The sequence below is a fragment of the Rhinatrema bivittatum genome, chromosome 11 (genome assembly GCF_901001135.1).
Source record: "Rhinatrema bivittatum chromosome 11, aRhiBiv1.1, whole genome shotgun sequence".
In the NCBI taxonomy this organism is placed as follows: domain Eukaryota; kingdom Metazoa; phylum Chordata; class Amphibia; order Gymnophiona; family Rhinatrematidae; genus Rhinatrema; species Rhinatrema bivittatum.
The window spans coordinates 43,519,063-43,531,962 of record NC_042625.1 but is presented as its reverse complement, the minus strand read 5'-3'; the positions used below and the strand labels follow the sequence as shown (position 1 = coordinate 43,531,962).

The following is a 12,900-nucleotide window of genomic DNA, read 5'->3' as shown; positions in this document are numbered from 1 at the left end:
GTAAGCGGGGCCAATAGCCTCCTTAAGCCATCTGGCAATGGTAGTTTTGGAAGCTTGAGACCCATTCTTCGGACCACGTCACAAAACAGAAAGGTGATCAGATCTTCTAAAACCATTTGTGACATTAAGATAGCGAAGTAACGCTCTATGGACGTCCAGTAGCCAAAGCTTACGAGCATTAGACTCAGAGGCTGCCAAATCCGGAAACTTCTGCCGACCAGTTACAGAGCCACAGGAGGCGCCTTGCGGAAACCGTAGCCCCCATAATGCGGGAAGACATCCGCACCACATCATACAAATGATGTGGATTGATTGGAAGTGGCCACAAATGCAATGGGCACTTCCAACCGGTCTGCCTGAGCACCTTGTGAACCCTCGAACGTCAGATCCTCCTGAGAACGCTGTACCCAGCATAAGCATGCCCGCTGCATGAGGCTGGAACAAATAGTCATGCAGAGACCCAAAGCCGAGACCTCAAAAATCCTCTTGAGATGGATCTCCAGCTTGCGATCCTGAACATCCTTCAGAGCTGTTGCCCCTGCAACCGGAATGGTCGTTTTCTTTGTGACGCCGGATCCCTCAGTGTCCACCTTAGGAAGCGCCAACAACTCCAGGGCCTGCTCCGGCAAGGTATAAAGCTTGGCCATGACCCTACCGACCTTCAATCCCGCGCCCGGGTTATCCCACTCCTGATCCACCAACTTTTTAATGGACTCATGATACGGGAACCCGGAAGGGGAGCACCGCATGCCCTCCAAAACTGGATCTGCACCATCCTTGCGAGGGTCGTCAGGTGGAGGCTGTAGTCCCAGCTCCTCCAGAAATTGGGGAATAAGAGGTGCCAATTGCTCCCAGTGGAATAACCGTGGGATCTTGGGGTCATCCCCCTCTGCTGCAGGTCCGGGATCAAGGTCATCACTTTGGCTCATGTCTGCCGTGTCCGGGTTCGCCGCCCGAGTACCAAAAAGCATTGCCCCTAGGCTGGAGGCATTTCCCTGCGGCATTGTAGCAGGCAAGCACAGTACTCTGGCAGTCACAATACCTTCTTGCAACCCCTTCTGCCTGCCCTGACCTGAGTCGGACTCTGGCAACGACCTGCCCGGAGTTAAACCGGCCTCCTGGAGTAAAGAAGGGGGGTTTTGGCCACCCCCGCCGGGCACAAAACCCTCCTATTCTGCCAAAAAAGCTTTGTCCATAAGAAGCACAAATTCCGGCGAGAATGGAACCGGGGCCCGTATGCTGTCCGCATCCGCAGAACAAGAGCCTCCCAGGCCGCCTGCTGAGTCCTTCTGTCCTCCAATAGGATCTGGGTGAACCGGGGAAAGGACCGAAGGAAAATCCCCCTCGGACCCCAAAAGTGTGGACCCGAGACATAAAGGGTGGGCGTCTGGACTGATCCATGGTACTACAGGAACGAAAATTAGCAGGTAAGAACCAATTTTCCTTTCCCTGTACGTACCTGGATCAGTCCAGACCCTGGGATGTACCAGAGCTGATTCAATTAGGGTGGGACCCAGAGAGTCCCGCTCAGAGAACACTCTCTCTGAAGGCTGCCGAACTTAGAGCGTGAACATCCAAGCGGTAATGACGAGCAAAAGTATGCAACGACTTCCAAGTCGCTGCTTTACAGATCTCCTGAGGAGAAACTAAAGTCTTGCTCTGTCTCCATCTGCTGGTGCAGAGTCACAACCCAGGTGTCTGGACTGATCCTGGTACGTACAGGGAACTGACATTCTGCCCAAGAGGTAGCCTGTGACCTAGTAGAATGAGCTCTCAACCCTTCAGGAAGGTCACGACGAGCTAGAAGATAAGCTGAACGAATTGTCTCTTTTAACCAAGAGCAATCTTAGCCTTCGAAACCTTATGACCTTTGTTTTGTGGAGTGGCCCTCGCAAACAAATGATCAGACACTCGAAAATTGTTTGTAACTTCAAGATAACGCAACAGAGCTCGTCGTACACCCAATTTTTTAAGATCCCTAGAGGAAGGATCCAAACGATCTAAACACGGAAAAGCCGGAAGCTCTATAGGCTGATTTAAATGGAAAGAAGATACTACCTTAGGTAAAAAAGATGGTCCGTAATGAAATTCCTGTATCAGAAATTCTAAGAAAAGGCTCTCTGCAAGACAAGACCTGCAACTCTGAAATTCTACGAGCTGAAGAAATGGCCACAAGAAACACCACCTTCAATGTGATTAAGGGGTTCAAAAGGGGGTTCAAAGGGGATTCAAAGGGAGCCGAACACAGAGCCCTAAGAACCAAATTCAAACTCCAAGCAGGACAAGGATTCCGAAATGGAGGACGTAGATGTTGCGTACCTTTGAGAAAACGCGCTACATCCGGATGCGCAGCCAAGGATAATCCCTGAACCTTACCACGAAAACATCCAAGCGCTGCCACTTGTACCTGTAAGGAACTACAGGACAAACCCTTGGCTAATCCATCTTGCAAAAAAGATAAAATATTGGAGCAGACTGGGAGGAAACTGGGGAAGGCTGGATCATGTCACTGTGCGTTTTTAAATAAAATCCCCCCCCTTGAGCGCGCGGATATAAAATCAAGTCCGCATGTGCGAGCACCAGGAACCGCGCACACATAGACGCCTGCGCGTCCTTTTTAAAATTTATCTTTTATTGCATAAGGGGTTATGGACCCGCATCCAAAACGCACGTCCAACTGCGGGTTAACCAGTGTGCTAGCCTGAGCACACAGTATTGTATCGGCCTGACGGAGATTAAATCCTCCATCAGCTGCTAGAAGAGGAAAGGTCACCCTCTCTCCTCCCAGAGTCAGGGCAGATTACCCCCTGAACCTGAAAATCTCCAGGAGAGCAACACACTTTCATGACCGTCAAGTCAAAAAAGCAGATTTGAAAGTTTGCACTTGTATATAAGTCTTATATAACAGTTTCATCCTATTTTGGCATGCATTTTATTTAAAGTATAGAAACTGCACTTCCTCAACAGGCCTCTCCAGCCCTTTCCTTGATTTCCACTGAATGTATGATGTTTTTGCGTTATACAGCAAAGACCACGCTGCCACCTGAGGTCATCTCTAAAACCCTGAAATAGTTTTAGGCCATGGCAAATGAATCCTGTACCTTCCTTGGCTAAATCCAAAAGCTCCAATTCATGGTCAATGTTCCCTTCTCTGGTCTCTTGCTCATCTATGGTTTCCTCGTCATCTTCCACTGAAATGGAATCATCAGAATTATAAGCATTAACATAGAAACATGATAGCAGAAAAAGACCATATGGCCCATTTAGTCCAATTTATCTAGCCCTTATAATTCCCATCGCTCCCTCAGAGAACCCCTTATTTATCCCATCCTTTCTTGAATTCAGATACTGCTTTTGTCTCCACCACTTCCACTGGGAGGCTGTTCCATACATCACCACCCTTCTCTGTAAATAAATATTTCTTAAGATTACTCCTGACTCTACCCCCTTTCAACCTCATCTTATGACCCCTTATTCTAGAGCCTCCTTTCCACTGAAAGAGGCTCCTCTACTGTGTTTGGAAACCTTCGAGATATCTGTATGTCTCTATCACATGTCCCCTGTCTCGCTTTTCCTCTAAGGTATACACATTTAGATATTTGAGTCTGTACCCATATGTTTTAGAATGAACATCACTGATCATTTTAGTAGCCATCCTCTGGGCCGACTCCAATCAGTTCATATATTTTAGAAGGTGTGGTCTCCAGAATTGTACACAGTATTCCAAATGAGAAGTAATAGGAATAATGAAAATCACAAGGCTTCAAGTCCACTTTAAGTTATTAAAATAAAGTCTTTTTACATAAGGTTTAAGGACAGGAACAAATTATTCAGTAAAGATTCCTTTTTGATAATGGCCTTATGGACGGAATGCATCTTAGCTGAGAGATAAGAGAATCAAAACTGGAAGCTGGAATTCTAAACTCCTGATGGAAGAAAGATAACTGCAGCTTCAACACAACTGACCTTCCTCATCTGGCACAGAGCTGCTTGATGTGCATTTCTTTTCAGAAGTTGGTGACTCCTTAGACGAAATGAAAAAAACATTGTGAAAAACCCAGTGTTACACAGAGAGGAGGAAAGCAGGCATTCAGAGGCAAACTCAATCCATTGCTAAGCAGAGAGGTTTTGCTGATCACTACAGGCTGGAAGTTGACATTGTTGTACCCCACCATGAAAGCAGGAAGGGCAGCTAAAGAAAAACTGGTTCTTACCTGTTAATTTTTGTTCCTGAAATACCATGGATCAGTCCAGATGAGTGGGTTTATGCATACCTACCAGCAGATGGAGGCAGAGAACAAAACTGAGGCACTGCTACATAAGCGAGAGTGCCACCTGCAGTCCCTCAGTATTGACCTGTACCCAGGCCAAGATGTCTACTTTAACAAACCCCAATAAACCTTGGGCGAACAGAGACTTAAGTTGGAGCCCCCTGCAAACTAGGCCCCCTTGACCTAAGAAAACATATACCAACTATGTACAGTTTTCATCACGTTGTTCAAATCGAATGTCAGCTCAACCAGCTTGGCAAATTCCAGAAGCAAGGAAGTCTTGTCAGAAGAGGACGAGTCTCTGGACTGAGTCGTGGTACTTCAGGAACGAACATTAGCAGGTAAGAACAAATTTTCCTTTCCTATTCGTACCCTGGATCAGTCAAGATGAGTGGGATGTACTCAAGCCCCTCTAAACTGCACGTGAACCCGAAAGACCTTCTAGATTGCGCACATTTAAGTGATAACGTTTGGTAAAAGTGTGAAGAAAAGATCATGTTGCTGCATGACAGATCTCCTGTGGAGAAAGCAGTTGACCCTCCGCCACAAGGTCGCCTGCGCCTTAGTGGAATGCGCTCGCAACCCCTCCGGCACCGGCAGGCCCTTGCAGATGTAAGCCGAAGCTATTGTCTCCTTTAACCAGTGAGCAATCATGCCTTTGGAAGCCTCATTTCCCTTCTTTGCTCCACTGAACAGGACAAACAGATGATCCGATCTCTGAGAGGGATTCGTCACCTTGAGATATCACAAACGGATACAATGCATGTCCAACAAGTGAATTTCTCTAGCCATTGAAGAATCGGCTGTCAAGCTCAAAAAGGCAGGAAGCTCCACCACCTGGTTATGGTGAAAAGAAGACACTACCTTTGGCAAAAAGGAGAGAACCGTTCATAAAGAAATTCCATCGTCCGAAAAACAGAGGAGAGGATCCCTACATGACAAAGCTTGCAGCTCAGAAATTTGTCTAGGCAAACAGATAGCCACCAGGAAAACACAATCTTCAGGGTTAAATCTTTCAACGATGCCCTTTGCATTAGCTCAAAGGGAGGCCCACACAGCACCCAAAGAACCAAATTCAAATTCCACATTGGACCAATCTTTTGCACCGGAGGATGCAGATGCTTTGCCCCTCTCAGAAAATGAGCCACATCCGGATGACTTGCCAGTGCCTTTCCCTAAATCCTGCCGCGCAGGGAACCCAAAGCTGCTTCCTGGACCCGAAGGGAATTATACACTAGCCCCTTAACCCGCACTGCAGAAATTCCAAGATCAGTGGGATGTCCACCTCTAAGGGCTGTATTCTATTCAGAAAACACCTGGATTTGAATACTCTCCACACCTGGACATAAGCCATTGAAGTGGACAGCCTCCTTGCCTGAAGCCAAGTTGCAATCACCGGCTCCGATTATCCCTTCAAATGGAGCTGCTGCCTCTCAAAAGCCAGACTGCTAGACAGAAGCAATCCTCCCAATCTGAAAATATGGGTCCCTGACGAAGTAATCCTGAGAGATGAGCCAAGCGATGCTGGGCTTGATGGACCCTTGGTCTGACCCAGCATGGCAATTTCTTATGTTCTTATGTGAGATGCAGAAGGTGCATATTAGTGCCTGCAAACCATGGCCACCGCTGCCATTCGGGCGCCACCAAAATCACCCTGCCCGGATGAGTTCTGATGTGCTGCAGCACCCATCCTACAGGCGGCCATGGACAAAACACGTACAGCAAGAGGTGTGACGGCCAAGGTTGAACAAGAGCGTCCATGCCCTCTGATCTGACCTCCCCCATCTGCGACTGAAAAAGCGATCAGTTTTCGCAGTCGCCATGAGGTCTATCACTGATTTGCCCCACCTTGCTTGCAGTAAGGCGAAGGCTTCCGCCGACAACTCCCACTCCCCTGGATCCAGATGCTGTCTGCTGAGGAAGTCCGATTGCACGTTGCCCACTCCGGACACATGAGAAGAAGCTAGTCTCTCCAGATGTTTCTCCACCCACAGGAACAGCTCCTACGCCTCCAACGCCACTAGATGACTTTTCGTACCGCCATGACCATTGATGTATGCTGTTGTTGCAGTGTCCGAGAATACTCGCACTGATTTGCCCTGAACAAGCGGAAAAACACCAACAAGGCCTTGCGTACCGCTCTGGTTTCCAGTTGATTGATCAACCAAGCCACCTCCTCTGGTGACCACTGACCCTGGGCCGATTTCCCCAGGCAAACTGCCCCCCAATCCAGAGAGGCTGGCATCCGTGGTTACAAATACTAGTCAGGCATTTCCAGATCCATTCTCTTCTCAAAACTGTGCCACGACAGCCACCACGAGAGACTGGATCTGGCATCCTCTGGCAATGGTAGTGGAAGCTGAAATTCCTCAAACAGCGGATTTCATGGGGATAACAGAGCCCCCTGTAGAGACTGCATGTGAGCAATAAATCCAGCATAGAAGCCATGGCCCGCAGGACCTGCAGGTAATCCCTGACCCTGGGCACCGCCATGCTCTGCAACCAAAGCACCTGACTCTGCAGCTTGAGGACTCTCTCCGAAGTCAGGAACACCTTCCCCAGTCAGGAATCGAAGCAAGCTCCCAGATACTCCAAGGACTGAGACGGCTTCAGATGACTCTTTGCGAGGTTAGTCACCCAGCTCAATGCTCCCAGAAGCTAGAGCACCCACTGGACTGAGAGACCATACCTCCGACTTTGCTCGAATAGGTCAATTGTCCAGGTACGGGTGTATCAAGATGCCCTCCTTCCTAAGAGCCGCCGCCACTACTAATATCACCTTTGTGAATGTGCAAGGCGCCGTCATTAACCCAAAGGGAAGAGTTCGAAATTGGAAATGTTCTCCCAGAACCATGAATCTCAGAAACTGTTGATGCTCAGGTTGAATAGGGATAGGAAGGTAGACCTCTGACAGATCCAGGGATGCTAAAAGCTCCCCTTTGCGCACCGCCACAGTCACTGTGCACAGCTTCTTCATCCGAAACCAAGGCACCCGGAGGGCAGCATTTACCTTCTGAGAATGGTCGAAAGGTCCCTTCCTTCTTTGGCACCACGAAGTACACTGAATACCTGCTCTGCCCCCTCACCTGAGGGGGCACCAGAACAATGGTGCATAGAAGCTGTAATCGCTAAAGCATGTCCCACACCACCTCCCGCTTGCTCCGGGAGATGCAGCAGGAGACTACAAAGGTATCCCTGAGCTGCCGAGAAAATTCTAAGGCGTAACCATCTCTTACCACCTCCAGAATCCACCAGTCTGACATTATTTTGGTCCACTCCTCGGAAAAAAGAGAGAGCCTCTCCCCCGATAGCCTCCTGGTAGGAGTGGACCCTCACACCTTCATTGTCCGACCTTACTTCTGCTCCCCCTTTGGGACCCATCATCCCTAGGGGACCTGCGCCTATTCCGAAAGGGCTGCAGTCTGCCCGAACTTTGTTTCTGTGAAGCTTGTGCAGGGGCTCTGCCTGCTGGAAATCTCCTAGCCTCTCCTCTCAAAAACGGGCTCATGGTGGAAAGGACTTCTTAGGACCCTTCCTGTCTTCAGGCAACTTGTTGCCTTTTGACTCTCCCAATTGTTTCACGAGCTTCTTCAAATCCTCCCCAAAGAGGAGCTTCCCCCTGAAAGGGAGGTTCAACAGCTGGGCCTTAGGCCACACATCCGCTGACCAATTTCGTATCCACAAGAACCTGCATGCCGCCACCGCTGAAACCATACTCCTGGCAGAAGTCCGGACCATGTCAGACAGAGCATCAGCCACATAGGCAACTCCCGCCTTTAAAAGGGCTGCCTGCACTGCCTCAGATGCCATTCTGGAACAGTTGTCGTGTGCCTTCTGCACCAGACTTCCGCACACCCCTGCTTGAAGGGCCAAAGCCGAGACTTCAAAAAGCTGCTGAGCAGAATCACCAGCTTCCTATCCTGGAGATCCTTGAGAGCCGCCGCTCCCATCACCGGTATGGTAGTCTTCTTAGTAACCGCCGAAACGGCTGCATCCACCTTGGGAATTCTCCATAACTCCAAGAACTGTTCCAGGAAGGGATATAATTTCCCCATAGCTCTTATGACCTTCAGGCCGCCCTCGGGAGATTCCCACTCCCTATCCACCAACTTCTTCACCTGCTTTGGTAACGGAAAAGTGGTAAGGGGTCCCCCAATCCCTCCAGGAGCGGATTCACTCCTTCCTTGTCCGAGTCTTCCTGGACATCTTCGATGCTGAGCTCCTCCAGCACCTGGGGAATCAATGGACCCAATTCCTCTCTCCGGAACAGCTGAACCACTCGCAGGTCATCTCCTTCCACAACTGGAATTGCCTTCTGGTCCTAAGCGTCCGGATCCTGCATGAGTTCGACCAAGACCCCCAATGGAACTCGATCCAGATTCTGTGTCGGATCCCCCAGGGCACTAACAAGGTCTTTTGTCAGGTGCCACCGGACCCCCTTGGAACTGCTCTGGATCATCCAGGCTATCCAAAGAATTGCCCTCCTCCGGGGTTCGCCCGAGACCTAGCATCCGCAGAATTCCTCCTGACTCCACAGGCTCTCTAGCCCTCTTGGCCGTCTGAGACTTCCTAGGCAAAAGCCTCTTCGTCCTTAACTTCTTCTGGGCTAAATAAGCCTTATAAAAGAGAAGCACAAAATCCATGGAAAAGACCTCCGGATCCAAGGAGGAAGAGTCCTAATCAACTCCCTCCCGCATCCCCCCGGTCCCCTGCCATCAGCAGGGTCCTTTTCCCAGAAGAAAAAGTGTGGGAGGGGAATCACGGGGCTCAGAAATGGCAGCCTACACTTCTGCATGTGCTACCAAAATGGCCGCTTGCTCCTCCGACCCCCCCACCCCCACCCCAAAGAGCCTCAGGAGCCGACCCAGCCTCCTGCACTATTTCATCACTCCCCAGGGGTCCTGGGCCACCCCTGAAGCGCAATCATGGCAAAACGAGGCCGCATTAAGGCGAGAGTACCTCAGCCAGCAGTCGTGGCAAAGTCTGTCGTGCTGAGCGGGAGCCGCATGTCGGGGCAGTCAGGCCGGCACACGCGGTCAGGCCTAAAAATAAACGTAGCAGCAGCGATCACACTGATCGCTGTCCAGGTGCTGAAATACAGCACTACCTAACCCTGATAAACAGGCCGAAACAGTACAGTGCGCTCCGACGGAGAGCACTGTTAGCTGGCATTTGGACGCGCTAGCTTTACCCCTTATTCAATAAGGGGTAATAGCGTGTCCAAAACGCGCGTCCAACCCCCCCGAACCTAATAGCGCCCGCAACATGCAAATGCATGTTGATGGCCCTATTAGGTATTCCCGCGCGATTCAGAAAGCAAAATGTGCAGCCAAGCCGCGCATTTTGCTTTCAGAAATTAGCGCCTGCCCAAAGGTAGGCGCTAATTTCTCCGGGCACCGGGAAAGTGCACAGAAAAGCAGTAAAAACTGCTTTTCTGTGCACCCTCCGACTTAATATCATGGCGATATTAAGTCGGAGGTCCCGAAAGTTTAAAAAAGTAAAAAATTAAAAAAAAAAAAATTTAGAATGGGCCCGCGGCTGGCGGGTCGAAAACCGGGCACTCAATTTTGCCGGCGTCCGGTTTCCGAACCCGTGGCTGTCAGCGGGCTCGAGAACAGATGACGGCAAAATTGAACATCGGCTGTCAAACCCGCTGACAGCCGCCGCTCCTGTCAAAAAAGAGGCACTAGGGAAGCGGTAGTGTCCCTAGCGCCTCTTTTTACCGCCGGGCCTAATTTTAATAAATTCAAATACTGAATTGCGCGCACAGGAGAGAATATCCCCGAGATCTCAGCTGCTTCCTCTCAAAAGCCATGCTGCTAGACAAAAGTGCTCAACCTGGTCGAAACAGACGGGTCCCTGATGAAGCAGATTCGGAACATCCGGAAACTGTAAGGGATTCGCTACAGCTAGGTTCATTAGATCCGCAAACCAAGGACGTTGCGGCCACTCGGGAGCTATCAGAACCACCTCCGTCAGATGCAGCTCTATTCGGCAAAGGATCCTGCCGATGAGAGGCCAAGGCAGAAACACATAAAGCAGGACGTCTATTGGCCATGGAAGGACCAGCGCGTCCATGCCCTCGGCTCCCGTGTCCCTGCAACGAGCAAAGAACCGAGGAGCCTTCGCATTCTTGAACGTTGCCATGAGATCCATAGCAGGAGTGCCCCACTGGCCACAAATGATCTGAAAGGCTTTGTCCGCTAGCTCCCATTCGCCGGGATCTAGGTGATTGCAACTGCGGAAGTCCACCTGGACATTCTCCACTCTGGCAATGTGAGAAGTCGCTATGCATGCTAAATGCTGCTCCACCCATGAAATCAATAGACGAGCTTCCAACGCAACTGGTTGACTCTTGGTTCCCCCCTGACGGTTGATATACGCTACCGTAGTTACACTGTCTGATAACACTCTGACCGATTTGCCCCGGAGAAGCGGGAGGTATGCCTGCAGAGCCAATCTCACCGCTCTGGTCTCAGACGATTGATGGACCATCGAGCTTCCTCCTGGGATCACTGACCCTGTACCGATTTTTGCAGACACACCGCCCCCCAACCGGATAGGCTGGCATCCGTAGTGACTACCGTCCAGGTCGGAACAACCAACAGAACTCCCCGTTGCAAGTTGGCCGGGGATAACCACCAATCAAGACTGGACCGAGTCGACTCCGGTAGAGGTAAAGGGAGAAAAAACTGCTCCGAGACCGGATTCCATCGGGAGAGCAATGCGGATCGTAAAGGTCGCATATGGGCGAAAGTCCAGGGAACCAATTCCAACGTCGAAGTCATGGAACCCAGCACCTGCAGGTAATCCCAGACCGTCGGAACTGGCTTGGATAACAAGGCTCGGACCTGACCTTGAAGCTTTAACATACGTTCTTCTTTGAGGGACACTGTCCCTTGTTGGGTGTCGAACAAAGCTCCCAAAAAGTCCAGCATCTGGGAAAGTATCAGTCGGCTCTTGGATTTGTTGACTATCCACCCCAGTGAACTTAACAACTGGAAAACTCGATGTATCGCCTCCCGGCAGAGCAATGCCGACTTTGCATGAATCAGCGAATTGTCCAGGTACGGATGGACCAAAAAACTTTCCCAGCGCAACTGAGCCGCCACCACCACCATAATCTTGGTGAATGTCCTGGGGGCGGTGACAAGGCCGAACGGCATAGCCTGAAACTGATGTCGTCAACCCAGCACAGCGAACCTCAGAAATTGCTGATGATCGGACCGTATCCCGATGTGCAGATATGCTTCCGTGAGATCCAGGAACTCTCCCTTCCGTGAGATCCAGGAACTCTCCCTGACGAACCGATGCAATAACTGACCGCAACGTCTCCATGCAGAACCGAGGGATCCAGAAGCACCTGTTGACGGTTTTTAAATCTAGAATGGGTCGGAAGGCTCCTTCCTTCTTCGGCACCACAAAATAAATGGAATACCGACCCCTCCCTAAACTCCGCGGGAAGAACCGGAACAACAGCGCCGAAGTCGAGCAGTCGTTGTACTGTCTCCTTTATTGCTCGCCGTTTTGCCGCCATACCGCAAGGCAAGACCAGAAACTGCTGGCGGGGTTGGCGTGCAAAATCTAATGCATAGCCGTGTCTTATCACCGTGCATTCTGGGCGGTGCCCAGTCTACCAAACGTCGCCCACGAAAGGACTGAGAGTATGCCTGCTGCCGGCTGGCGTTATGCCGGAAGGAGGAGACGGATCCCTCTGGAAGTCCGAGGCCTTCGACCTCCCCGAAAACAAGACCCAGAAGCAAAGGACCGCCTGGACCTTGGCCTATCTTCCGGTAGTCAATGCATCTTATTCTCGCCTAAAGACTGAATCAGGTCCTCCAGTTCCTTTTCAAAAAGCAGCTTGCCCTTAAACGGCAAAGAACCCAGCTGAGATTTAGAAGAAACATCAGCTGCCCAGTTACGGAGCCATAACAAACAACATGCGGACACAGCCGACACCATAGACCTGGCCGAGGTGCGAAGCAAATCATGAAATGCATCCGCACTGTAGGCAATCACAGCCTCGAGTTTCCCCACCCGAAGAGTTTCTTCTTGCGAAAGTGACTCATTGGCTAGCAGTTGTTGCACCCAACGGAGACCCGCATGTAAGGAAAAATTACTGCAGATAGCCGCTCGGACTCCCAGAGCAGATACCTCAAAAATCTTTTTAAGTTGGACCTCCAGTTTGCGATCCTGCAAATTCTTAAGGGCCATCCCCCCCCCACCGTAAACAGGATGGTAGCCTTTTTCGTGACCGCTGCTACCACAGCATCCACCTTAGGGACTCTCAACAACTCCAAGGTGTCCTCCGGCAGGGGGTAAAGCTTGTCCATCACCTTCGCTACCTTAAGACCTAATTCCGGAGTATCCCATTCCTTGAAAAGTAAATCTGTAGCAGAAAAATGGAAAGGAAACACCGTAGGGGGACCCCCCTCAGGCCTAGGACTACCGGATCCATAGCCCTTAACCTGGACTCTTACTGGGGAAGTTGTATCCCCAGTTCCCCCAGGATAGCAGGAATGAGCGGACCCAACTCGTCTTTCCTAAAAAGACGGACAACCTTCGGGTCATCGCCGTCTGCCCCATGGGACCCCTTTAGACCCCCCGCAGGGGGTCGGATTCCCCCTCA

General features: G+C 50.6%; 1 protein-coding gene across 13 annotated transcripts in view; it reads right to left on the bottom strand.

Annotated features, from left to right (window-relative positions):
* EP400 (E1A binding protein p400) overlaps positions 1–12,900 on the bottom strand; it is a 307,683-nt gene that overhangs the window by 220,711 nt on the left and 74,072 nt on the right. For all 13 annotated transcript variants that reach the window (XM_029619359.1, XM_029619360.1, XM_029619358.1 and 10 more), the window contains 2 exons: positions 3,967–4,024; positions 3,102–3,191 (listed from right to left, as the gene is read on the bottom strand). In XM_029619359.1, coding sequence (XP_029475219.1) covers positions 3,102–3,191; positions 3,967–4,024 — 148 coding nt within the window. The remainder of the gene's footprint in view (positions 1–3,101; positions 3,192–3,966; positions 4,025–12,900) is intronic.